General features: G+C 33.1%; 2 protein-coding genes across 2 annotated transcripts in view; one reads left to right on the forward strand and one right to left on the reverse strand.

The window, feature by feature from the left end:
* LOC18600301 (adenylyl-sulfate kinase 3) lies at positions 1040–6035 on the forward strand. Its single transcript, XM_007030666.2, has 7 exons — positions 1040–1209; positions 1862–2010; positions 3090–3239; positions 4195–4313; positions 4394–4478; positions 5269–5315; positions 5492–6035. Exons 2-7 carry the CDS (start codon positions 1887–1889, stop codon positions 5591–5593), a joined length of 627 nt encoding a protein of 208 aa, XP_007030728.2. The 5' UTR covers positions 1040–1209; positions 1862–1886; the 3' UTR covers positions 5594–6035.
* The window catches only part of LOC18600302, a 62533-nt gene continuing 45020 nt past the window's right edge, over positions 6848–24360 (reverse strand). Inside the window, exons 4-9 of the mRNA XM_018121089.1 lie at positions 12898–13389; positions 11582–12142; positions 10176–10496; positions 9132–9572; positions 7316–8149; positions 6848–6907 (exon numbers count right to left, since the gene is read on the reverse strand). Of these exons, the coding sequence (XP_017976578.1) occupies positions 6848–6907; positions 7316–8149; positions 9132–9572; positions 10176–10496; positions 11582–12142; positions 12898–13389 (2709 nt within the window). The remainder of the gene's footprint in view (positions 6908–7315; positions 8150–9131; positions 9573–10175; positions 10497–11581; positions 12143–12897; positions 13390–24360) is intronic.

The following is a 24360-nucleotide window of genomic DNA, read 5'->3' on the forward strand; positions in this document are numbered from 1 at the left end:
ATTGTTTTCAACTTTTTTTTTACTTTTATTTTGTTTTTGTGGATATTTAATTTTTAAATCTTCGATAGTCTTTGTTAATTTTTTTAATTCAATAAAAAATTAACATATATGAACTAATAAATAATAAATAGTAATTTTACCAAAAATAAAAAAATCAAATAATAACTTCGTATTCAAAAAACCTAATCATGTATATTTTTAAATAATTTTAATACATAAAATTATTTTTTAATTTACTTTTTAAGCAGTATTATTAAAGCGTCTTTTTTTTTAATTTCTTACCAAATTTTAAATTAAAAAATGGTCAAACTAAAAATAAAAAAATAATAAATTCCCAAAGTAGTAGGGAAATAAAAAGTCAAGATTAAAAAAGAATTGATTGTGACAGTCAAAGCAAGAAAGAGTCAAATTGGAAGTGAGATAGTGTTCATAGATCCCTATAAATATTCTTATTCACCATCTGATTTGGCAAATTCAGAGGGACCCTTTCATTTTTGACTAAAACAAAATAAATAAAGAAAAAAAGTGTACAAGGATTTTAGACTTTTGTACTATAGAGCCACTTGCAATTTAGAAGGCATAAGCGTCTAGATTCATTATTTCACATTTTTTTATGTAAGATAAAAATTTTAATTTTTATGTCTTTTATATTAAAATTGGAAGTAAATTATAATATAGGAGTTCAATATTTTTTAATATGAAAAATTAAAAAAAATCATAAAATGAAGTTGTGATATAAATAAAGTAATAAAATTAAATATTTAAAAGTAAAAATAGACTTCATTTTGAGATATTTAAAGTAGGATTATTATTATTATTATAGAACTCGGAAAATTATAAAAATCACTTCTTAATTATAAACAACAAAGGTTATTGGTATTATTATTGTTTTTGAAGCTGATTATTAGTATTATTAATGAAACCTAAAATAAGTAACAAAATTATTTTCTTTATAATATCGTATTATTAATTAGAAATAAAAACAGAAAAAGCTAAAAAAGTAAAGAAATATTAATTTTTCCTATGAAAGTAACTGATCCCCTTTTTGTTTTCCTATGTCTATGCCGTCTTCAGCTCATGCTCATCTCCTCTCCCATTCATAGTTTCTCTCTCTCTTTTGTTTCTTTCAACTTTGCTTCTCAATCAACCAACAAAAAGCAAACTTGCAAAGCTTATAGCTTTCAACCGGCTTCTCTCTCTCTCACACAGGTATTTGACACTCTTTCTCTTAGTTTCATGCGATAAGTAGTTGCTAATTACAATGGAAACGCAACAAAATGTGATGAAAATTGTCTCTTTTTGTTGGTTTACATTTATGTCTATATTTATATGATGAAGCATTGTATTGTTTTTGTGCAGAATTTTTCAACTTTAGTGTTGTAGATGTCATCATTTTTAGATCATGGGAACTCTTTCTATGAGGTTATTGGGTTTTTAATTTGTTCAAAGTCTTCGAAACAATTAAGGGTTCGAAATGGTTAGTTTTATTTGAATAACAAAAGATGACATCTTTGATCATTGTATAGATAAAATGTGGTTTTGTTTGGCAAGTTTCATTAGCTGTTTAATGTTGGAGATTCCCTATCCTCATTATGATGTGTAGGATAAAAGGATGCCAAGTGCAGTCTAGAAAAAATGCGAATGAAATGAAAGAAAAGCTATAGAAATGTTGTGTATCATTTGGCAGCTTGATTCCAAAAACAATTGATAATTTTATGAATTTGTAAAGAGTATTTCGATTTGGATTTTAGGTTTCTGTAATTAACATATAAAATCTCATACTATTTTCAAGTGGCTAATGTTATTCAATATGTGGTTATTGGGTTGCTGTTACCAATTCTGTGTTTACTTGTTTACACAGAGAATCAAAGACTACATAACTTAAGATGTCTACTATGGGAAATTCAACAAATATATTTTGGCAAGAATCACCAATTGGGAAGCTTGAAAGGCAGAAGCTGCTTAACCAAAAGGGTTGTGTTGTATGGATTACGGGTCTCAGTGGATCAGGTTTATAGTCAAATGAACTTTGATATGTGCTTTCTAATTCTGAATTAAACTTATCCTTCTTGGAAAACTAAAAAGTTTTAGCAGCTTTATTTGCTTCCTCTTGGCTTTGAATTTGAAAATTCTATCCCGACTGGATTTTCAATGGACTAGAATTTGCTGTTAAGGAACTACATTCTAACAACATACTATTTGTGATTGACAACTGCATGCATGAACTTATGTTTGCATCATAGTTTTAGAACTAAAGGTGCCGAAACATATATTCTTTGCTCATTCTATTTTTTTCATCTGAAAACATGTCATTTATGCAGAGAAGATCTAGACAAGATTGTACAGCAATAAACAACAATTGTTTCCTGTAATAACCCTGATTACTTCAGATATAATTTCTCCTTGTCATGTAATGTCCCTGATCACTTTGGACATAACTTCTTCCTTTATTGCTGTTATTGTAAATATCTTAAAGGAGAGTGTGTAACAGGACTTAAATTTAGATATCTGTTACCACATAAGGAGTTTTGAATATGAATAATTTATCTTTTATTTCCTTTTCTTTTAATACTTTACTGCATTTAACCTTCATCTGATTTTTGGTTTATGAGTTCTGACTTAATTTGTTGAATTCAATTTTTGTAACTCATTTAGCAGAAGCAATTTGCTAAGTTCCAGGAACCTTTTTGCTGGAGTGGCTATTGGTTGGAACTTAGCAAATTGCTAAGAGAAAGGGTATCTGCTAAATTCCAGGAACCTTTTATGCTAAAAGAGTTTTATTAATGATCTTACAACTGACAAATTACTTGTTTTTTGCTGGAGTGGCTATTGGTTGGAATATGTTGCTTCTAAATTAATTGTTGAATGTTACGAAGTAAAACAGTTATAGAATTGCCTGATATTCTTACTAGCCTGAGCTGTTTGCAGTTTCATTGCTCATGTTTTTAGATTGATGTGGCTCTTTAAAACTTTATTGTTACCATCTCTAAAAGGTTGAGGTAGGGCTATATTGCTGAAAGAATCAAACTGAGCTGCCCTGTCTGTGGTTATTATATATTTTTGTTTAGCTTTTTGTTTACAATGTTTAGGAAAAAGCACACTTGCGTGTTCACTAAGTAGAGAATTGTATACAAGGGGAAAGCTATCTTACATACTTGATGGTGATAACCTTCGGCATGGACTAAATAAGGATCTTGGTTTCAAGGCAGACGATCGAACAGAAAATATACGTAGGGTTGGTAAGTATGGTCTTGAGAAAGTAGAAGTCTCTGGAGTTTAGACTTTGGTGTGACTAAATAATTTGTTGTGTATTTAAAAATAACGACTAACCTTATATTCTTTTTGGGACTATTAATGTTTAAAGTTTGTTCTATTTATGTCATTCACAAAGCATCTAAAATAATTTCGTATACTACTAATTTTGATATTTGGTGTCTTGAGTTTTGCTTTCCTTTTCTATATTAAAATGGGAGATAAGTTGGTAGTAACAAAACCAGCTAGTATAACTGTCTTTAGGAAATGTGAGAAATCAGCTTTTGCTAGCCTCAACATGCAGGGATAATATCTGGCTGTTTTTTAGTGTCAGTTGTTTACAAGATATGTAATATGGTGTTCCAAATCCTGGGACAAGTTCTTTTCCTTTTGTTTTGAGATCTATTTTAAAATGAGTTTTCTTCTTTTATGTATTGCTTGTTCTTACCACCTTGACCTTACAGACTGATTAGCAATTGAATCATGCAGCAAATTGTGAACTTGCATCAGTTTGTTTGCTGTTTTTATGTTTTCATGGGTATTTATTGATTCTTTTTGAATGGCCAAAGCCCTATGAATTGATTAGCATATGTGAACCCTATGTACTGATCACTATACATGTATAATTACTCCAAAAAAAAAAAAATGTAAGAGTAAACAAGGACATCGTGAAGTCTGAACATACTAACTATTAACCTTTGCCCATACCAGGTCCTTATGCCAAGGAAAGTCTCCTGCCAATTAAGCAAGAGACTTAGAATGGCATACTGGTTCTCAAGGCTAATAAATATGCTTTTCAAAAAAAAAAAATGTTTGATATGAGTAGAAGGCTTGTGGGTGTTCAACTTTTGTTCTGCTAGAGCCTAAGGTGTGCTTATGGCTCGGCTCTTCTCTGGCACATTTTGTTCGAGTTATTTCTAAGCCTTTGTGCATCTGATTCAGGGGAAGTGGCAAAGCTCTTTGCAGACGCTGGTTTAATCTGCATTGCCAGTTTAATATCTCCGTATAGGAAAGACCGGGATGCATGCCGTGCTATGTTGCCTGATGCTAATTTTATAGAGGCAAGGCTCCTTGAGGATGGTTTTCATCTTGATTTTTTTTATGTTTTTCTCAAAGCTGAATTGCCCTTTTATGTGTACAGGTTTTCATGAACATGCCTCTGGAATTGTGTGAGGCAAGAGATTCAAAAGGCCTTTACAAGCTTGCACGTGCTGGAAAGATTAAAGGTGTGCTTCTTACTATAATACATTCATTAACAAGAGTTGCCTGCTTATACTGCTCATGCTCCAATCCTTGGAGAAACCATGGGGGAAAATTATGATGTTGGCCATTCCATTTTTTGTTTTTTCAAAAAAATTAATTAAATTAAAGGGACAAAATGGGGAATGATTACCACTATGTTTGAATAGGAGCATCTTTTCTGCTTCATGAATCATGTCTTTTATTATAGATTTTTATTTTTCTCTCTTCTTGTCATCTTTATCGCTCTAGAACATCAGAATATGACATGATTTACTGATGCTTTTCAAGTACCCTTCAAATCCCAAGATTTTCTGTGTTGCATGCCCTAAACACATTGTATTTTTAACTGGAAGGGTAAGTTTTTTTTCCCCTGTGACATTCTAAAATTTTCAATTTTTTATTATACAAGATTAAATTTTGGTAATTAATCTCAAGAATTCAAATGCTACCTTATTTGTACTGTGTTACAAGCCCTAAAAATTCCCTCAGTTTGCCAGGACCTGCAAGTTGCTGGAGATCTCAGTATCCTTTATTTTCTTAAATGCACTTATCTTTGGAATATACTTCCATTTGGAACCTTGGGTTTCTTATAGATTTTTTCCCCCTAATTGGATCTGATATCTCTGCATTCAAGATCATACATACAACCAGTTTTAACATTGACGCATTTAAGTTATTAATGACTAACGATACTTTTATCATTTTAATTTGGGCTAATGAAATAAATGATCCCTCGCCCTTCTGCCTTTCCTAACTAATAGTATTATGTTGTAGGTTTTACTGGCATAGATGATCCTTATGAGCCACCCCTGAACTGTGAGGTATGTGTTTAGTTGCTATGCTAAATGTTAACTTGAAATGTAGGTCATTTCTCCAATTAGACTACTAATTCCTAAAAATCATTTACATATTACATTTACTCTCAAATACTACCCATTATATAATGGATGATTTTTCTACAAATCTTGAAAAAGATAATCTTTGTCCTTCTTTCCAGATAGAAATACAGCAGAAAGATGGAGATTGCCCCACACCAGGTGCTATGGCAGGGGAAGTAGTTTCTTACTTGGAAGAGAAAGGGTATCTGCGAGATCATTAATAAAAGTCTCTGTTGATCCCTCAAAGGAGGTTGCATTGAAAAGATTTCTTGTTGGATTCAATTCGCTTGCTGCACACCACTTGCCAAAATGGTGATTAGTCAGGACTAATTACATCATCTAGTAGTTCGAAAAGGAAGATTATTTCATCAAAGTAAATTTCATTTTTGAGTTCACAGGGTTTAGAATCAGTGGGCGTATCTGGTCATTAACAAACATTATATTACTGGATATTTCAGATGCAGGTCATCTGATGTATTAGTTGTATTCTGGATATAAGTTAATGAAAACCAACTGTGCCTGCTATTTTGTAGAATGAGTGGCATATCTGGTCATTAACACATTACCCCTGCCTCTCATTCGGAAGATTGTCATTCTGATGTTTCTACTTTGCAAAATAAGTACATTTGATCTTTCCTATCCCTGGAGGTGAAAGGTTTCCAATGCATTCCCCATATTATTCTTTATCCTGGATTATTATAAATGTCTTGGTGCATGCCTTTAATAAATTGAAGAATTCTTGAGGAAGAATTTAGCCTTTTGTCACATACTCACATTTGCTTACAAGAATCTCGAAATAAATAATCTCTTTTCCTTCTTTTCAAAGGGAGAAGAAACAAGGAGGCTGCTCCTCTGTTTTGCTAGCATTTGGTCTATTTTTGTTCTATTTCTTTTTGTATTCTGTAAGTTTTATTTTCTTGAGTTCTTCTCTAGGTGGGATGTTTATCAGCAGGCCTCGGGGTCCAATATATAGAAAGTTTAAACTAGAATAAATTGTCAAATTATCAGAAAAAGGATGTACTTTCATTAAATGATTGAAATCTAAGAAGGGTGAGAGATTTAATGATGTCTATTTGAATAAAATTTGCAATCCTTATGGGGCTATTGAAACAGGGGAGTCTTGGCTGATGGACCTTACAAACAAAAGAACACAAGTTTGCATTTTACAATGCCATGCGCCTGAATATTCAATACCGACAATTTAAGCTACATATGGAAATTTATAGCAAATTTAGAGAAACAAGAAAGTGAGATAACTATTTGGATTCCAGAGAATATGGCTGCCAACCGAGCAGAATCATCATACTTGAGTAGAGCAATTCAACCTGCAATGGAAAAGGGCATCTTCACTATAACTCTACAAAGCAATTGCACCATGGTGAAGGAAATCAAGTAGAGTACTGAAGATTATATGGAAGTAGAAGATCTACTTACCCTTTGAAAGTAGTGTCTCACAAGTACAACAATAACTTGCCTTATTCCAACTTGGACGACGAAAGGGAAACCTTAGTCTCTTCTTCACAATTTTGGACATTCTGTAATCATAAGGAACAATATATTGAAAGGTGAAAGCATGAATTGTTAAATTAGCTATACATTCAAAGTCACCAAAAACTATACCGTACAACCATTTTCAGTGAACTCATAACTACATACTTCTTCCATGGATAGGAAGCTAAAGGCTTAGTTTTATATTTCCAGCAAGATGCTTAATGTCATAATTCATACATTTTCAGCGAACTTCTTTCAAGCAAAGAGCAAAATGCAGAAAAAATCTGTTGTTACAAGAAATGTAACAATGGCATGTTTTAAGCATACTACGGAAGCCACACACTCAGGCAATGTTGAAATTCAGTTGGAACACACAAGGCTCTAAACTAATGATGCTATACAAAGAAGACTATGAAAAAGTAGTAAGGAAATTTTATTGAATTGATGCATACCTTTTTTTTAAACAATTGCTGAATAGTGGCATTAAGGTTTCCTTCCCAAAGTCCTACATATTCACCTTCAGTCAATCGTATTCCGTGCAGCTTTGGTGTGCTTAACTCTCCCTTTGAGAATATTTCCATCTTTGGACATTGTCTCATGATTACCTTTTCCAAGGAACGGAATCCAAGCGTATAATTCCCTGAGCAGAACCTTGATACGCTCGGAAGACCACCAAGTTCTAAAGTTCGTAGATCAGAGAAAATAATGCCATCCATCACTTCATCACTTGTAGAAGCTATGGTTGCTTCTAACATTTGGCAATCAGTAATCCTCATTTCTCGAAGTAAGACCATGCTCTTAGCCACTGGGAGTGCTACTAAATTCATTAATCCATGACATTCTGATACTTTCAGAGTTTCCAAATTTTCGAAAGATGTCGAAGATGGCACTAAATTCTTTAGTTTACCACATCTCGACACTTCTAAATATACTAAGTTGTTGAAAACTACTTCTCCAAGTGGAATTTCTTCTTTGGAGAGATGTGTGAGCTCAGGAAGTTCTGACAGCCTTAATTCAGTGGCTGTTACTGCATGTGATTCATTGGAATTGAGTCCTTGAGGTCCAATTATTTCTTCTAATGAATCACAGTTCACTATCTTCAGTGAATATAGTTTCTGAAGTCTTTCCATCATGTTAAATGGAAAAATATTTGAAAGTCTTTCCCAGTCATTCACTGTAATGTCACCCAGATTACAAAATGAATTCATAGCGACCTTATCATCCCATATTTTCCTCAATTGCCCCAGGCCTTCGATACGCAAAAAATATAAACGAGGGAATGCCACCTGTAGAATTTATTTTCTTTGTTAATGAGGGAAAATAAATTGCAGTCCTACAAGATAAGATACAAGAAAGGGTTGGGAAAGTAACAATTTTAATATTAGAATAAATATAAACAACTAATAGAGGGAAAAAATGCAAAAAAAAATAATAATAAAAGCGTAATGGAAAATTTTACCTTGTATTTATTTTATTTTTCTTTCCTCACTTTTTCCCCTTTCCCCTATTTTGATTAGGAAGCAAAATAAGGCATTTATATACGCGGAGACTACAATTAAGTTTTTCAAATCTTTTTTGTATTATTAAGTTTGCCTTTTTTTTTTGGACTGGGAGCATATGAATATCTAATTTATCTATTTTTTTAATTATTTTATTTTGCAAATCCTCATTTTTCTTTTCTACAAAAGAAGACATTTTCTTTTGTTATGTCACAAAGATATTTACATATACTAAACTTTTTGCTTTTCTTATGATTTGAACTTTTGAATTATTAGTTCTCAACACATGTGTCGCATGCATAAGTACATATATTTAAAACAATTGACTTTAAGAATAATCTTAATGATAATGATAAATAGAGAAATTTACTTTAATTATAATGTAAATTTGCTTAAATGACAATGTAATTTGTCCTTTATATTGGAAACAGTTTATTTTGAATTTTCTTTTGGATATTAAATATTTTCATATATAAATATGTCTAAGTTTTAATATTAGACAAAAAATATTTTGACCAATTTGTTAATTTAAATGTTCATAACCATAATTTCATATAGCTATTTTGTACATTGTCAAGTATATTTGAGTGGGCTAAAAGCCTAAAGATCATTAGGATTAAACAAAAGAGAACACTAGAAAAGGAAAAACCATTTATTTGAGTGGTCTTAAAAAATAATTTTAAAAAAATAACCACCATGAAAATTAATTTCTTAAAATAAAATTCTTTTCAAATTTAAAAAAAAAAACCAAAAATAAAAATATACTAACCGTGTTATCGAAAAAGGCAGTATCAACAATTCCCTTGGAAACCCATGTTGTATTTCCTCCATCAATATCATCAATCGTTTCTATTCTTTGCTCTCTTGAAAATGCAGATGCAAATGCAAACATTTGGGGACAACCAACCACTTCAAGTTCTTCCAAAGATGGAAATTCGAGTATTTTGTTTCCTTGATAGAAACTTGCCACTTGTTCATCTGGTCCTTCCTCTTTGATGATATGTTCCATCACAATGCAATTTTTTACACTCAGCACACGGAGACGTGGTAGGCTCAAAGCCGTGGGATGTGTAAAAACCCACCTCAAGCTGCTACAATCATGAACTTCTAAAAATTCAAGATATTTGAAAGGTAAAATTTCTTGAGGATTTCCGCTCCATATTTTCATCAACTCAGAAGTATCAGAGAGTCTCAAATTGCTGTATCCAACCTATGAAATCCGATGAATTGCACTAGTTAGTACAAGAATAATTGAAATAATAAAAATCTAATTTTTTTTATTTTAACAAAGAAAACTGATATAATCAAAAAATTCAAACTAAATTATAAACAATTTCAATTATCCATAAACATGTAATTAATTTACATTTAAAATAGCACCAAAAATGACAACAGAAGATAGGCTAGTTGCTCGAGTATAACAAGAATTTGGCTCCGCTATTATGGGGTCAACTATTCTCTTTTAAATTTTTTTCTCTAATTTTTCATAAATCTAATGATCATTTATAATATAAAATATTTTTTACCAGCACTCAAAATAGGATGACTAAAAAAGAAATATTTGATATTTTGCGATAAAGTTTTTATGGTTGATTTTTTGTGTCATGCAGTGAACATTGTAATTTTTTATTTTTAAAGTATAAAAATCAGATGACTTTAATTTATTGCAAATTATAAACCTTTTATAACATCATTTGGAGCAAAAGAAAGAAAAATAATGGTAATCTTTTTGTTCAATATATAGATTGAATTTGGATATAAATGTAATAAAATCTTAATTTATTTTTGATCCTATCCATTATAACATTTTAACATTGTAGTATTTATGATGAAAAAAGCCTAAACAAAAACCCATTNTTCGCAGTTGTGGTGTGCTTAAATCTCCTTGGCAAAAAATCTTCATCTTTGGGCATGCTGTCACAATCATATTCTCTAGGGCAGGGAATTCAAAGATTTGATCCCCTAAGCAGAAGCTAGCCAGAGTTGGTAGACAACTTAATTTCAAATACTTGAGTCGGGTAAAAACAATGCATCGTTTCCCTTCATCACACTCTGCTCTAAGTTGTCCATGCCATATCTCTTTCATAATGCCATTTCCCTCCAATGTTAATTCTTCTAGATTAGGGAATGTAACCTGAAAATTAACAAATGTGTTAGACTAAAGTTAAAGATTTTGAACTAATCAATGATGTAAATTCTTCCTCACCTCCCTCATTAAATTGGAAGTCAAAGTTAAATAGATGAACCATCAACAAGATCTCAATGTTCCATTTATTGTACAAGCTAAGTATTACAGCTGACTTTTCTTTTCTTACCATTCTAATTAATTTCAATGGTTAGCAAAATAAGAAAAGTTTTACCTCTATGACACTACTCCCATAACAGTGTCAAAATAGCAAAAGTATTACAACTGCGGGAGGGGACCACAAGCGGAAGGAAGTCGCATAGAGACCAAGCCAGTGCAGGAGAAATGGCACCGCGACGGGGTTACGAGGTGACAAAGGGGAAATGGATGTGTAGGTGTATGAGAAGTGAAAGGTGCCTGACTTGGTACAGGGGACGGATTTAAGGTGAGCAGAGTGTCATGTATGGCTTAGCTCTGAGGGTGATATGAGCAGACACATGTAAGTAAGGAGAGGCAGACTTCAGGTGATTTTGCCGTACATACCGCACCAAGTCTCCAACCAATAAATGAGAGTAAGTGAATGCTTTTCTTTTGTTTCGTTTTTTGAGATATTACATATGTGTTCCTAGATTACTTTAAAAAATAAATTGCAAAATAACAAGAAACACAATTCAAATACTAGATTGCTTGAGTTTTATATAGGAAATTAAATTTTTTTTCTAGTTTACAATAAAATGCTTTATTTTGTTGCTCCCTCGTAATATTTTTCATTATGTGAAATGAAATTTTTCAAAAATTTAACTTTTTAAATGAAAACAAAACAAAGAAATCTTCTAAGAGTTAATCTAAAAATGTTAAATGCATTTATCTCAGTTTAATAAGGATGAGAATATCATAAGTAAGTGAGAATATTGTTATTTTAACAAACACCGTATGCAAAAGCTACAATATTTTTGTTGTATGGTAACATAAGAAATGCTTGTGTAAATGTTTTGATTCAATTAATATATTTGGATTTGATTAAGTTCATTGAATATATAGTTTTGATTCAAACTAAATGTGTAAATGTTTTACATAGTTTTTTATATTCATACCTCATTGACCCAAAATAAGGGTTGTTGATTTGTTGATTCTATGAAGCTCAAAAGATTTTCTGAAGCAAATATCTCCACCTTGTCACATCCATATACCTTCATTCTCTCTAATGATGGCCACTTCGAAGGGATAAAATGAATTTCGTTTACCAAGGTAGACTTGGAGATGAAAGTCTCAAATGTAGGACAATTCCCTATAATAAGCTCTTTCAACAAGGGGAATTCACAGTGACTTCCATGGCAAAATCTTGTGAGTTCGGGAAGGCCTTTCAACTCCAAATGTTCTAGTTTAGGGAAAATCTGGTCTATCATATCTTCTTCTATATCCTCCATGAATATTATCTCTCTTAACCACTTGCATTTCGCTACTTCAAAGCTTTTGAGATTAACTAAACTTTTTGCCATAGAAGATGATAATAGGTGCTTTAAGCTGTCACAGTTCTCAATGCTCAACCTTGTCAAAGTCTGAGTGTAGTCAGATCTAATTGAAAATTGATTGGACCATATCCTTTCAACATTGATTTCGCTCAAAAACAGGTTCGCCAAGCAAGGGAAGTCCATCTACACAAATGTAATTCTTATACGTTAGATATTATTAACAAAACATAAAAAGGATTCAAGTGGTACATGTGGAAAATAGCACAGGCAGGCAATGCATCCTTGTCATAGCAACGAAGCAAACTGAGCGCATTGAGGAGAAAGTGGACTTAAAGATCATGAACGGAATTTGGATGGGGGATTCAAGAAAAGTTGGTAATAAGGCGGTGGGTTGAGATCAGATGGATGGAGGGATCAGAGAGAAGATACGGCGTAAACATGATTGTATAGGGGAAATGAGTAGGAGGTCTGTTCAGGGATGTGGTTTTTTGACAAGATAGATGCTGTCATGCTTTGGGAGGGTTACGTAATTGACTAACTCTCTCTTTTAATGAAAATCATTCCTGGCTTATATAATAAAAAGAATGATGTTTGTCTATGCATCGACAGGTGCACATGAGGAGAAATTAATTCTCATTTTCTTATATAAATATGTCTAAATTCTAATATTAGACAAAAATATTTTCACTAATTTGTTAAGTTAATTGTTCATAACCATAATGTTTATGTAGCTATTTGTACATCATCAAGCATATTTGAGCACACTAAAAGCTTGAGACCATTAATATTAAACAAAAGAGAACTCTGAAAAAGGAAAAACTATATTTGAGTGGTCTTAAAAAAATAACTTTAAAAAATAGTCACCATTAAATTTAATTTCTCAAAATAAAATTCTTTTAAAATGTATTAAAATAAAAATAAAAACAAAATATACTAACCGTGTTATCCAAAAAGACAATATCAGCAATTTCCTTGGAAAGCCTTGTTGTATTTCCTTCATCAATGATTTCTATTCTTTGCTCTCTTGAAAATGCAGATGCAAAAGTAAACATTTTTGGACAATCGAACACATCAACGTTTTCCAAAGATGGATACTCCGGTGATTTACTTCCTTGATTAAAACTTGCCAAGTTTGCACAATCTCCAAGAGTTATGGAGCGTAGCAGAGGGAACACGGTCTCATTTGCCACTTGTTCATCTGATCCTTCCTCTATGATGATATGTTCCATCACAATGCAATTTTGTACTATCAGCTCACGGAGTTGTGGTAGGCCCAAAGCCATGGAAAGTGTAAAAAGGAACCTCAAGGTGCTACAATCATCAACTTTTAATTTTTCAAGATATTTGAAGGTTAAAATTTCTTGAGGATTCCTACTCCATATTTTCATCAACTCAGAAGTATCAGAGAGTCTCACATCACAGTATGCAATCTATGAAATCCAATGAATTGCACTAGTTAGTACCAAAAATATTGAATATAAATAAAATAAAATAAAAAAGTTCTTTTTTTATTTTAACAAAGAAAGTTGATATAATCAATAAATTCAAACTAGATTATAAACAATTTCAATTCTCTAAGTACATGTAATTAATTTACATTAAAAATAGCACCATAAAAAAAAAAGACAACAAAATTATAAAACTTTTACTATAACTAGAATTTGGCCCCGCGATGTTGGGGTCAACTATTCTCCTTTAAATTTTTTCACTAATTTTTCTTAAATCTCATGATCATTTATAATATAAAAGATTTTTTATCAGCACACAAAATAAGATGACTGAAAAAGAAATATTTGATATTTTGAGATTAGGTTTTTATGGTTGATTTTTTTGTTTCATGAAGTGAATATTTTAATTTTTTATTTTTAAAGTATAAAAATCAGATGATTTTAATTTATTGCAAATTATAAACCTTTTATAACAACATTTGGAACAAAAGAAAGAAAAATAATGGTAAACTTTTTGTTCAATATATAGATTGAATTTGGATATAAATGTAATAAAATTTTAATTTATTTTTGATCTTATTCATTCTAACATTCTCACATCATAGTATTTATGATGAAAAAAGCCCTAACAAAAACCCATTTGTTCGTTCCTTTCTTCTCTCTAAAACATCAACCGCAGCCATTTTCTTCTTCTCTTTCTAAAACCAAACTCTTCCTTGTTTGTTTCCTACCATTTGTTTTGTTTTTTTTTTCTTTTTTAAAAGTATCATTCCCTATTTCTTGCTCTTTTTTTTTGTTCAAATTATACTTTTGGTTTATTTTCTAGTTTTTGTTTTTTCATTTTCAACATTTAGTATTTTCAAAACACACTTTCCTTTCATATTTAAACTAATTACACAACAATTCTGCTTTAAATATTAGCATGTTTTGGAAGCCGCCTCATTTCCAACAACATTTTACTAAGTACAGGGTGACGAGGAAAAGCAAATGCATACAGTTGAAAAATCAAAATAAAAAACCAAAACAACATAAGAAAATCTTTTAAATTGATGCTTACCTTTTCTTCAAACATCCATTTTATGGTAGTTTTAAGGTCACATTCCCACCACCCTTTTTCTTCATCATCTATCACCCAAGGCAATTTTTCTTTCGATATCACTTTTTGCAGTTGTGGTGTGCTTAAATCTCCTTGGCAAAAAATCTTCATCTTTGGGCATGCTGTCACAATCATATTCCCTAGGGCAGGGAATTCAAAGATTTGATCCCCTAAGCAGAAGCTAGCCAGAGTTCGTAGACAACTTAATTTCAAATACTTGAGTCGGGTAAAAACAATGCATCGTTTCCCTTCATCACACTCTGCTCTAAGTTGTCCATGCCATATCTCTTTCATAATGCCATTTCCCTTCAATGTTAATTCTTCTAGATTAGGGAATGTAACCTGAAAATTAACAAATATGTTAGACTAAAGTTAAAGATTTTGAACTAATCAATGATGTAAATTCTTCCTCACCTCCCTCATTAAATTGGAAGTCAAAGTTAAATAGATGAACCATCAACAAGATCTCAATGTTCCATTTATTGTACAAGCTAAGTATTACAGCTGACTTTTCTTTTCTTACCATTTTAATTAATTTCAATGGTTAGCAAAATAAGAAAAGTTTTACCTCTATGACACTACTCCCATAACCGTGTCAAAATAGCAAAAGTATTACGACTGGGGGAAGGGAACACAGGCGGAAGGAAGTCGCATAGAGACCAAGCCAGTGCAGGGGAAATGGCACTGCGACGGGGTTAGGAGGTGACAGAGGGGAAATGGATGTGTAGGTGTATGAGAAGTAAAAGGTACCTGACTTGGTACAGGGGACGGATTTAAAGTGAGCAGAGTGTCATGTATGGCTTAGCTGTGAGGGTGATAGGAGAAGACAAATATAAGGAGAGGCAGCCTTCAGGTGAATTTTTTCTAGTTTACAATCAATTGCTTTATTTTGTTGCTTCCTCGTAACATTTTTTGTTATGCGGAATGAATTTCTCTTATCTAAAATTTAACTTTTTAAATGAAACGAAACTTCTAAAAGTTAATTTAAAAATGTTAAATGTATTTATCTCAGTTTAGTAACGATGAAAACATCATAATTAAGTGAAAATATTGTTATTTTAACAAACAACATATGCAAAAACTACAATCTTTTTGTTGCATGGTAACATAAAAAATGCTTGTGTAAATGTTTTGATTCAATGAATATATTTAGATTTGATTAAGTTCATTGAATATATAGTTTTGATTCAAACTAAATGTGTAAATGTTTTACATAGCTTTTTATATTCATACCTCATTGACCCAAAATAAGGGTTGCTGATTTGTTGATTCTCCGAAGCTCAAAAGATTTTCTGAAGCAAATATCTCCACCTTGTCACATCCATGTACCTTCATTCTCTTTAATGATGGCCACTTCGAAGGGATAATATGAATTTCGTTTACCACGGTAACTTTGGAGATGAATGTCTCAAATGTAGGACAATTCTTTATAATAAGCTCTTCCAACGAGGGGAATTCACAGTTACTTCCATGGCAAAATCTCGTGAGATTGGGAAGTTTGTGAAGCTGCAAAACTTCTAGTTTAGGGAAAATCTGGTCCATCATGTCTTCTTCTATATCCTCCGTGAATATTATCTCTCTTAAGCACTTACATCCCATTACTTTAAAGCTTTTGAGATGAGTCAGACTTTTAGCCATCGAAAATGATAATAGGTGTTTTAAGTTGGGACAATAACTAATGCTCAAATTTGTCAAAGTCTGAGTGCAGCCAGATCTAATTGAGAATTGATTGTGCCATATCCTTTCAACTTTGATTCTCCACAAAGACAGGTCCTCCAAGCAAGGGAAGTCCATCTACACAAATGTAATTCTTATACATTAAAAATTATTAAAAAACATAAAAAGGATTCAAGTGGTACAGATGGAAAATAGCACAGGCAGGCAATAGCAGAAACTACAGGCAATGCATCCTTGTCATAGCGAGGAAGCGAACTGAACGCATTGAGGAGACAGTGGACTTAGTGGTAAACAGGAAGCAGCATGAAGTGTTGGGAACGACATTTAAAATTAAAATTAGCAAAGGACAGAAAAATGGGAAGGAGAGAAGGGTGCAGGTAAAAGAGAGAGTGAGTGGGATGGCAGAGCAAAAAGAAGGAGAAGGGATGAAGAATAAAGCCCAAGTGAAGAAGGGGCTGGAATACAAAGGGATGAGGCGACTGAGCTCAAAGAGGCAAATGGAGAGGGAATGAGCAATAATAACCCAAGAAAAGAAAGGGTTGAAACAGGATTTTTTGATTTTTTGGAGCTGTTTAGGATGTCCATGTGTGGGCTCAGCATATACAGCTTGATTTCCTTGAGCTTTGATTTTTGGAAATCTCTGGAGCTTAAAGATCATCAAGGGAATTTGGATGGGGGATTCAAGATAGATGTTGTCATGCTTTGGGAAGGTTACATAATTGAGTAACTCCCTCTTTTAGTGAAAATCAGTCCTGGCTTATAAAACAAATCTTTATACTATATAAAAAGAATGATGTTTGTCAATGCATCGATAGGTTTAATTATTAAAATATGTTTGTCAATGAGGAGAAATTAATTCTCATTTTAATAGCAAGTTGATGTACGGATGGACTTGGAATAAATGTAAAAAACGACAGTGGAAAAAAAAACAACTTTTTAAAGCTATAACCTTAAAAAACTAAAATATTATAAAAATCATAAACTAATAATATAATTATTATAAAAATATGTGATTAAAATGAGAACCTACGTATCTTACAGTAAAAAAAAAATGCGAAGCTACACATGTATGAAAGAATTAATGAGTCAAGAGATGTGGCATATGACTGAACAAAAGATAAATCAATACCTCTTCACCAAATAGTGCCGACTCATGTTGAGGTGTGGAAGTAGAGCTTCCTGATTTGTTTTTAGAGCAGAAGCCAATGAGCTCCGGTAAAAATTCAAGTTTCAACGATCGTAATTGCTGAAATGCAATTCTGTCAACTGCATCAGTATCATTCATGATATATTGTATTTCCGAGGCATGTTCAATGTGAAGGTGTTTTAAATGCAGAAAACCTTCCCGATTGTTCAAAGCAATCTTGACACCTTCTAGACCCTTCAGATATAAAGCTTCTGTTTCCTTCAATAAACGTAGAACCCCATCACCCAAATTATCGATGCTTGTACCCACCTTGAGTTTTAGGATTCTCGAGTATTCAATTCTCGAGTACCAGTCAGTTTCAGATCCAATAACAATGTTGTATCTTCGCAATTTCTCAGAGAACAAGTCGTTTAGCACAATGTCGGCATCAGGAATACAAACATTTAAAGTGGTCAAACCAGACAAGTCCTTCAATTCAGCTAGCCGAGCATTACTTCCTAGGTCCCATTTAACAAAACTTGTACCAATGTATAATTCTTCTAATTTGGACAAACTCGATAAAACACCTGCTGGAATTATAAGTTCGTAACAATCACTCAGATCTAATAATCTTAGCTTAGTCAGTTGCCCTATCTCTTGAGGTAGCATTACTCCAGAACAGCCAAAAAGGCTAAAAATTTCTAGATTTTTGAGTTTTCCAAGATTGATCATATCTCCCAGCACACATTGATTTAGGCACAATGCTCGAAGGCTTGTTGGGAGATTAATTGAGGAAAATTTCATTTTAAGCAAATCTAAGACTTTGAGATTTTTCATTTTCTCAAAAAACTTAGCTGGCATTTCCACGTCAGAATCCTTGCTACCCATACTGAAAAAAGTAAGTTGTGGACATTCCAACTCATGAGGAAGCTTCTCAACACTATCAAAACTCAAACTAATCATTTTGAACTTTCTCATCCTCTCTTCATCTGGCCAATCGTCAAACACACCGTTATGCTTCAATGCAAATGCATGGTTGTCCCTAGAGGCAATTGCTAAGGCCACATCACAATCGAAGTCATGCATATCGAAGCGGTCATCGCTGTAACTATCACGCAACAAACAAAAGGCTTTGAGGTCACTTACCAGAGTCAACACTCTGTTTCGCGTGTCTTCTACTGTCTTGACATTATCAAATTAAGGAAAACCCATGCCATATCTCACCAAGTCTTGAACGCGAGCATTATGGCCTAGAAGACCGCAAAGCAAGAAAGTTTGTTTGAGCTCCTCACTTCCTAAATTATCGTAACTCAACTGTATAGCTGAATATACAGCTCCAGGTATCCCTGTGAAGTTGCTTGGAGAAGGCCTCTGAAATTTCAGTGAAGCATCCTTCCATGCATGTATAGCTTTGGTGCTCAAAGCTCTTGCGACTTTTACAATAGCAACAGGCAATCCTTCACACTTTTTGGCTACCTCAGTTGCTACAGATCGTAAATCAGAATCTTTAAAATCGTTCTCAGCCGTCTCCTTAAACAGGTTCCAAGCTTCTGTTTCATTCAAAACATCGATTGCAAAAGCACTCTTAACACCCATCTCATCGGTTAGAACACGTCCATTTCTTGACGTTAGCAGTATCTTGCATCCGTCGTATTGATCTCCAAAAGGAATTCCGACTTCCTCTAGATCTAGTCTCGCCCAAATATCATCTAAAATAATAAGAATCCTCTCCTCTTTCTGCAAGGGCTCTGCAATTTCGGGAGTCCTCTCCTCTTTCTTCAATGACTTTTCAATTTCGGGAATCCTCTTCTCTTTCCTGAACCTTCTCAACAACGAACGTGCTCTAGCCGTTGTAGTCATTTCTTTTAATTCTAATCTCAACGACTCTGCAATTTCGCCTTGGATATTGTAAATGTTAGGAGTCTGAGTTACAGTTGCTTTAACCACCCAATCAAATAACTTATCTTTTTGAACTTGTGTGGCAACTTGATTGACTAGCGTGGTTTTACCCACACCACCCGTCCCGTACACTCCTATCATGGTGATAGTAGAATCTTTCAATGCCTCTATAACTCCGTCAAAAACCTCCTTTCTTGAATCAAAAGCCTTAAAATTTTTAAGAGGTTCACACTTCGGGGGTTGAACATCAGGGTATCCTACCCCGTTAAACTGACAGTACTGTTGGATAAGGTCGTCAACAGCCGCGACACCTTCTTCTGCTTTCTTGCTAAGCTGGTAGCGAGACTTGAAGTTGTTCTTTGCTTTGTCTTCAAGATCCTTCATTTTCTTCACATCTTCATGCATTACCTTGTCCACTCTCTTGCACCAAAGCTCGACATCCGGTTTTCTCTTCTCCCCCTTCGTCTCTGCAGCATTGACCTCTAGCTGGACACTTATTCTTTTTGTGTTCAACTCCTCAAGTTTCTTCTCGAACTTGTCAACATTTTTCTTGTAGATGAATATATATCTAATATGACGTTTAATTTCTTGGAAGATGCCTTTCGCAGCTTCCGAAGCAGCGTTGGCGCAGACGCCAATGGCACAACCTTCCATTTTTTTATTCAACAGACAAGTAAAGCAAATCACAGAAGAACAGAGACAAAAGATAGCAGACCAAAAATGAAAACAACGAGAAGAATATATTAGAAAACGATGTAAGCAAGGGAAATAATCAGAATGGTGAGAAATTGGAAATGGCGGCTTTCTCCATTAGTTTTTGCTGTGAACAAAGAGGCAACTAAGAATCAAAGTGAAAGGTTCGGGTTTTTTTAGTGGAAAATAGAGGGATGTGAGAAGCCGACACGTTGAGGTGAAGAACAAGAGAAGAGAAGGAAACAACAAAGCAGGAGGAAAACAAAGAACGTTGTGTTAAACAACAGAACAAACGAAAGAAAAAGTAGGGAAGAAAGATAATAGAGACGAGTTAGAGCAGACCGTTGTGTTAAACAACAGGGCAAGCTGCATAAAGCTTTGCATCATGTATCAGAAAAATGGGTCACCAAAGGCGAAACATGGTGATTGACTCTTGACGTGCATCAAATAAAACGCATCAGTTATTGTACTGTACAGTCCAAAACGGGAGAGCTTTTCTTTCACGTGGGAACACATCAGTTATTTTACTGATTGTTCAAATATAAAGAAAGACTTAACCAAAAGTCTTCATTTTGTATGGTCTCCAGTGAAAGCTTGGTCCTTCCCGTTCTGCTTCCATTTGCTTTCCTCTGTTACGCTCTCGCATCAAGCTTTTCATGACCATTGAATGGGGGGCAATGTATCATAATCGTTGGCCACTAGAAACAAAACATAATCACGTGCCCAATTTATTGTGTGATAAAGACAAGACGGGGGATAGCTTTCATCGACGCGTGCATACTGCTTTTGTCCACATATCAAGGAAGACTTACCAAAAGTCCTCATTTTTAAACTTTTGCATTTATGACGTAGGCTCCACAAATGAATAGTTTGGATTGATGAGGCGAAAGTGGCCTTTCATAATTGTCTATGCAACTTGTCATGATTTATCAAGGGGAAGTAGGAGGTTTTACAATAAATTATCTTACAATAATCTAGTTGAATTAACCTTTGATTGTTTGCAAAGGTAAAGTAAATTATAATTTTCATAAGAAATATTAAAAGTCATGACTTTTTTTTGACAATTTCGAAAAAGATAATTTATCCTTCGTGGTAGTCATGTTTATATTTTTGAAACTCTGAAATAAAATAATGAAGAGAAACACTTCAACTCCATTGCTTTGTGAGAGTTGTATAAACGACAAAGTTATGGAGAAACCAATTTTAGATGCATAAAGTTGGTATATTGAGAGGACGTGAAGTGCAATTAAGGACTTTTGTAAATATTTCTCTCGTATTTTATACAAATAACTTTAAAAAAGAAATTAGAGTTGGGACAGATGATAAAAGATGTACAATAGCTCAGGGTCACCGTGATGTAGATTTCAGCATTTGTCATTGGAGATGGAAATGGTCCCTGGCAAGTTGATCCGATTTTTTTGAAGAATTAGGATGAATTTCTCCTTCCCAAAATTGTAAAATTAGACCAATCAACACAAAAAGAATCAATACATGATTTCTATTCATTAGCTTAGTTTTGTAAGCTTATTTATACCACTAACTTAAATACAATAACATTAAACACTAATCATTTCACCATTCCAACTTCAAGATTTTTCCACATATTCACATAATTAGTCAACTCTTGAATCCCATAAATCCTACAATCTCATATATCTTATCTTGGTGAGTTTGAAAATAAAAAAAAAATGAAATCAACTCTTAACAAAATATTAAAAATAAAAAAACTTAGATTTAAGAAAAATAATCTCGACTGTAAAACCCTTGAATAATAATATTTAAAATTTCAATTTCTCATCTTAATTTAGTTTTGAAATTAAAAAACAGCTCAGGATTTTTACTAATAACAAGGGACTAGAAAGAAAGATGGAAATTGAGGTAGCATGAAGAAACAAGAAGAATGGAGAACAAAGTAGAAAAAATTAAACAAAATGTAAAATAATGGAGAAACATAATAAGAAAAAATGAGAGTATTTTTTAAAGCCATAATAGGCACACGGCCAATCAACCCCACACTAAGGAGGGACTATAAAATATATTTTAACATAAATAGATCCAAGACATGTTAAAGCCAAAGAAATTAATTCATAAAGTTGTCAGGTGGTCTACTTAGTAATAAACTTATAAAATCTTTTGGAGAATAAGAGCGATGGCCTAATCAGAGGGGAGGGGAAGGGAGGTGAAGAGAACGAGAAAAAGGACGAAACCCCAAATACTCTTTACTAAGGGTGAGATAGAGTGAGATAGAGGAAGCATACATAAAGTAAAAGATCAATTTGAGGGAGAAGGGGGAGAATGCAAATGATGCTTCCATGGAATGCCTTTGCTTTTGTGTACATCTTTTTTATGGTGGTATTAGGCTCAGACACAAAGCGCCCATTATCCCCCTCTGCTGTATGCACTCTCCTTAGCAACGGCGTGCTTGAGTGTCCTTGGGAGAAAACCTTCAATTCAGGGCATTCTTCCACAATCAATTCATCCAATTATGGGAACTCAAGCTGTAGTTCCCCGAGCAGAAACTTGTAAGGTTGGGTAAATATTTAAGTCTCAGAAACGTCAATCTCGAAAACTTGATGCCGCTTTTCGCTGCACCACCCAAATCACTTTATTATTTATACTCATTTTTTTAAGTTTGCACCATGATCACTCTTTTATTAACACTAAGATCAGATGCTGATGGTTTGGAGATTTTTTTTTTTTGAAAAGTTATTTATTAACACTAAGTCACCATGACATCCGAGTAAAGGAATCACTCTTTTCTCAATTAAAAAAAAACAAACACTAAGCCACCACTCTCCTTGACATAATACATCTGCTTGTCCAAAAAAAATACATACACTTACAACTAGAAACTGCATGAACAGTTCCTTTACAATTTCCTTTCCTACTGTGAGCTACAAAGAAGTCAAGCAGCTCTCAACCCTTCACCTAAGTGCTATACAAAACGTGACGTGGAGTCTCCTTGACGTGGCGAACGTAACCGCGTTGAATGAATTGACCTTAACGAATATGAAACTACCTTTTGCTGAAGAAAAGATAGGCAGCCAAGTAAAAATCATAAAAAAAAACGTCTCCTCCATGGGTGAGTTCCTCTTGCTTGTCTACCTGCTGTTAATTGTTACCTTAATCTTCATTTGATTTGTTTATTTTTTTCCTTTTCATTTGAGTTTTGTTCAGGGAAACAATATGATTCCCTTTCAATATTTTTCTTTTGGTGAACATTTCAACCTTACGGAGAAAGGTTAACGGTGCCCGCCAGTCTTATGGTTTTCTTTCGTTTAATTTGAGGAGGACACTCAAGCAAGAGCCGGAAGCTGAATCTGATGCAAAATTCGACACGGAGTCCACACTTATTTCAAGTGGTGAACCCTGGATAATAGATGGTTTTCCTTTATGATCGGTTTAATGCGTGCCCTCTTATTTTTGAAAGAGTGGTGGAAAAACATCAACATCCACAATCTGAAAATACCAAAGAATTTGTGTGCTTCATGTAGAATAATCCAGACAGGTTGGTCTCAGTTGTTCTCTATTATTCATGCTAATAATGAAAATACTTGAGATCAATTTTAAAACATTAAAATCTATATATCACAGCTTAGAAGAGACTTTAAAATGATATTTGAATTTTTTACCTATAATGCAGAGCTTCCAATTTGATTGATCAATTAATTAACAATTTCGATTATTCAAGATGACGGTCTTGAATAAGGTATGGTAAATATGATCTATAGTACCGATTATACATAGAGAAAAAAAGCTTAGTTTATTGCTGCAAGAACTTCAACTCCTACAAGAACAGCGGGCAATAGGAGGCAGTTTATGAGCAACAACTGAGCAATCATCCATTAACAGAGAACAGAAACATGAGTCGGACTGAAGGATAAATTATTTTAATTAAAAAAAATTCAAGATAAATCTAAGAGACAAAGTGCATTTTATTTATTTAACTGTTAGCGTTTAGGTTGAGAAGTTTAAAATATTAATAATTGATTATTTAAATATTAATATTTTTATTTATAATTTAATTATTAATATTTAATTTATAATTTAAATATTAATTTTTTATAATATATAATTAACAAATTAAACATTTTATTTTAAATTCTTTTTTTACAATCATAAGGGATATTTTGATCCTCTCAATTTTTTAGACTATTCGCCCAACTATGAAATAAAAAATATCATAAAAAGGTTTAATTAAACTTTGATTTTAAGTGATTTTAAAGAATAGCTATTACAAAAGAATAGCTATTCCGGAAGACATTTGCCATCCAAACTATGGAAAAAATAATTATGGGTGGAACGTAAAAGGAAGTGAGAAGCCGACAATAGGGAAGGGAAGGAAAAAAAGAGCAAGTGATAAACAAAGAAAGGGAAAAAATAACAATTTGAAGTATAAAAAAAGACTCAACTCTTTATTATATCTTTCTTTCTTTAGAATAATTACATCTAATAATAAGCC

This window comes from Theobroma cacao, chromosome 5 (assembly GCF_000208745.1).
Source record: "Theobroma cacao cultivar B97-61/B2 chromosome 5, Criollo_cocoa_genome_V2, whole genome shotgun sequence".
Lineage (NCBI taxonomy): Eukaryota > Viridiplantae > Streptophyta > Magnoliopsida > Malvales > Malvaceae > Theobroma > Theobroma cacao.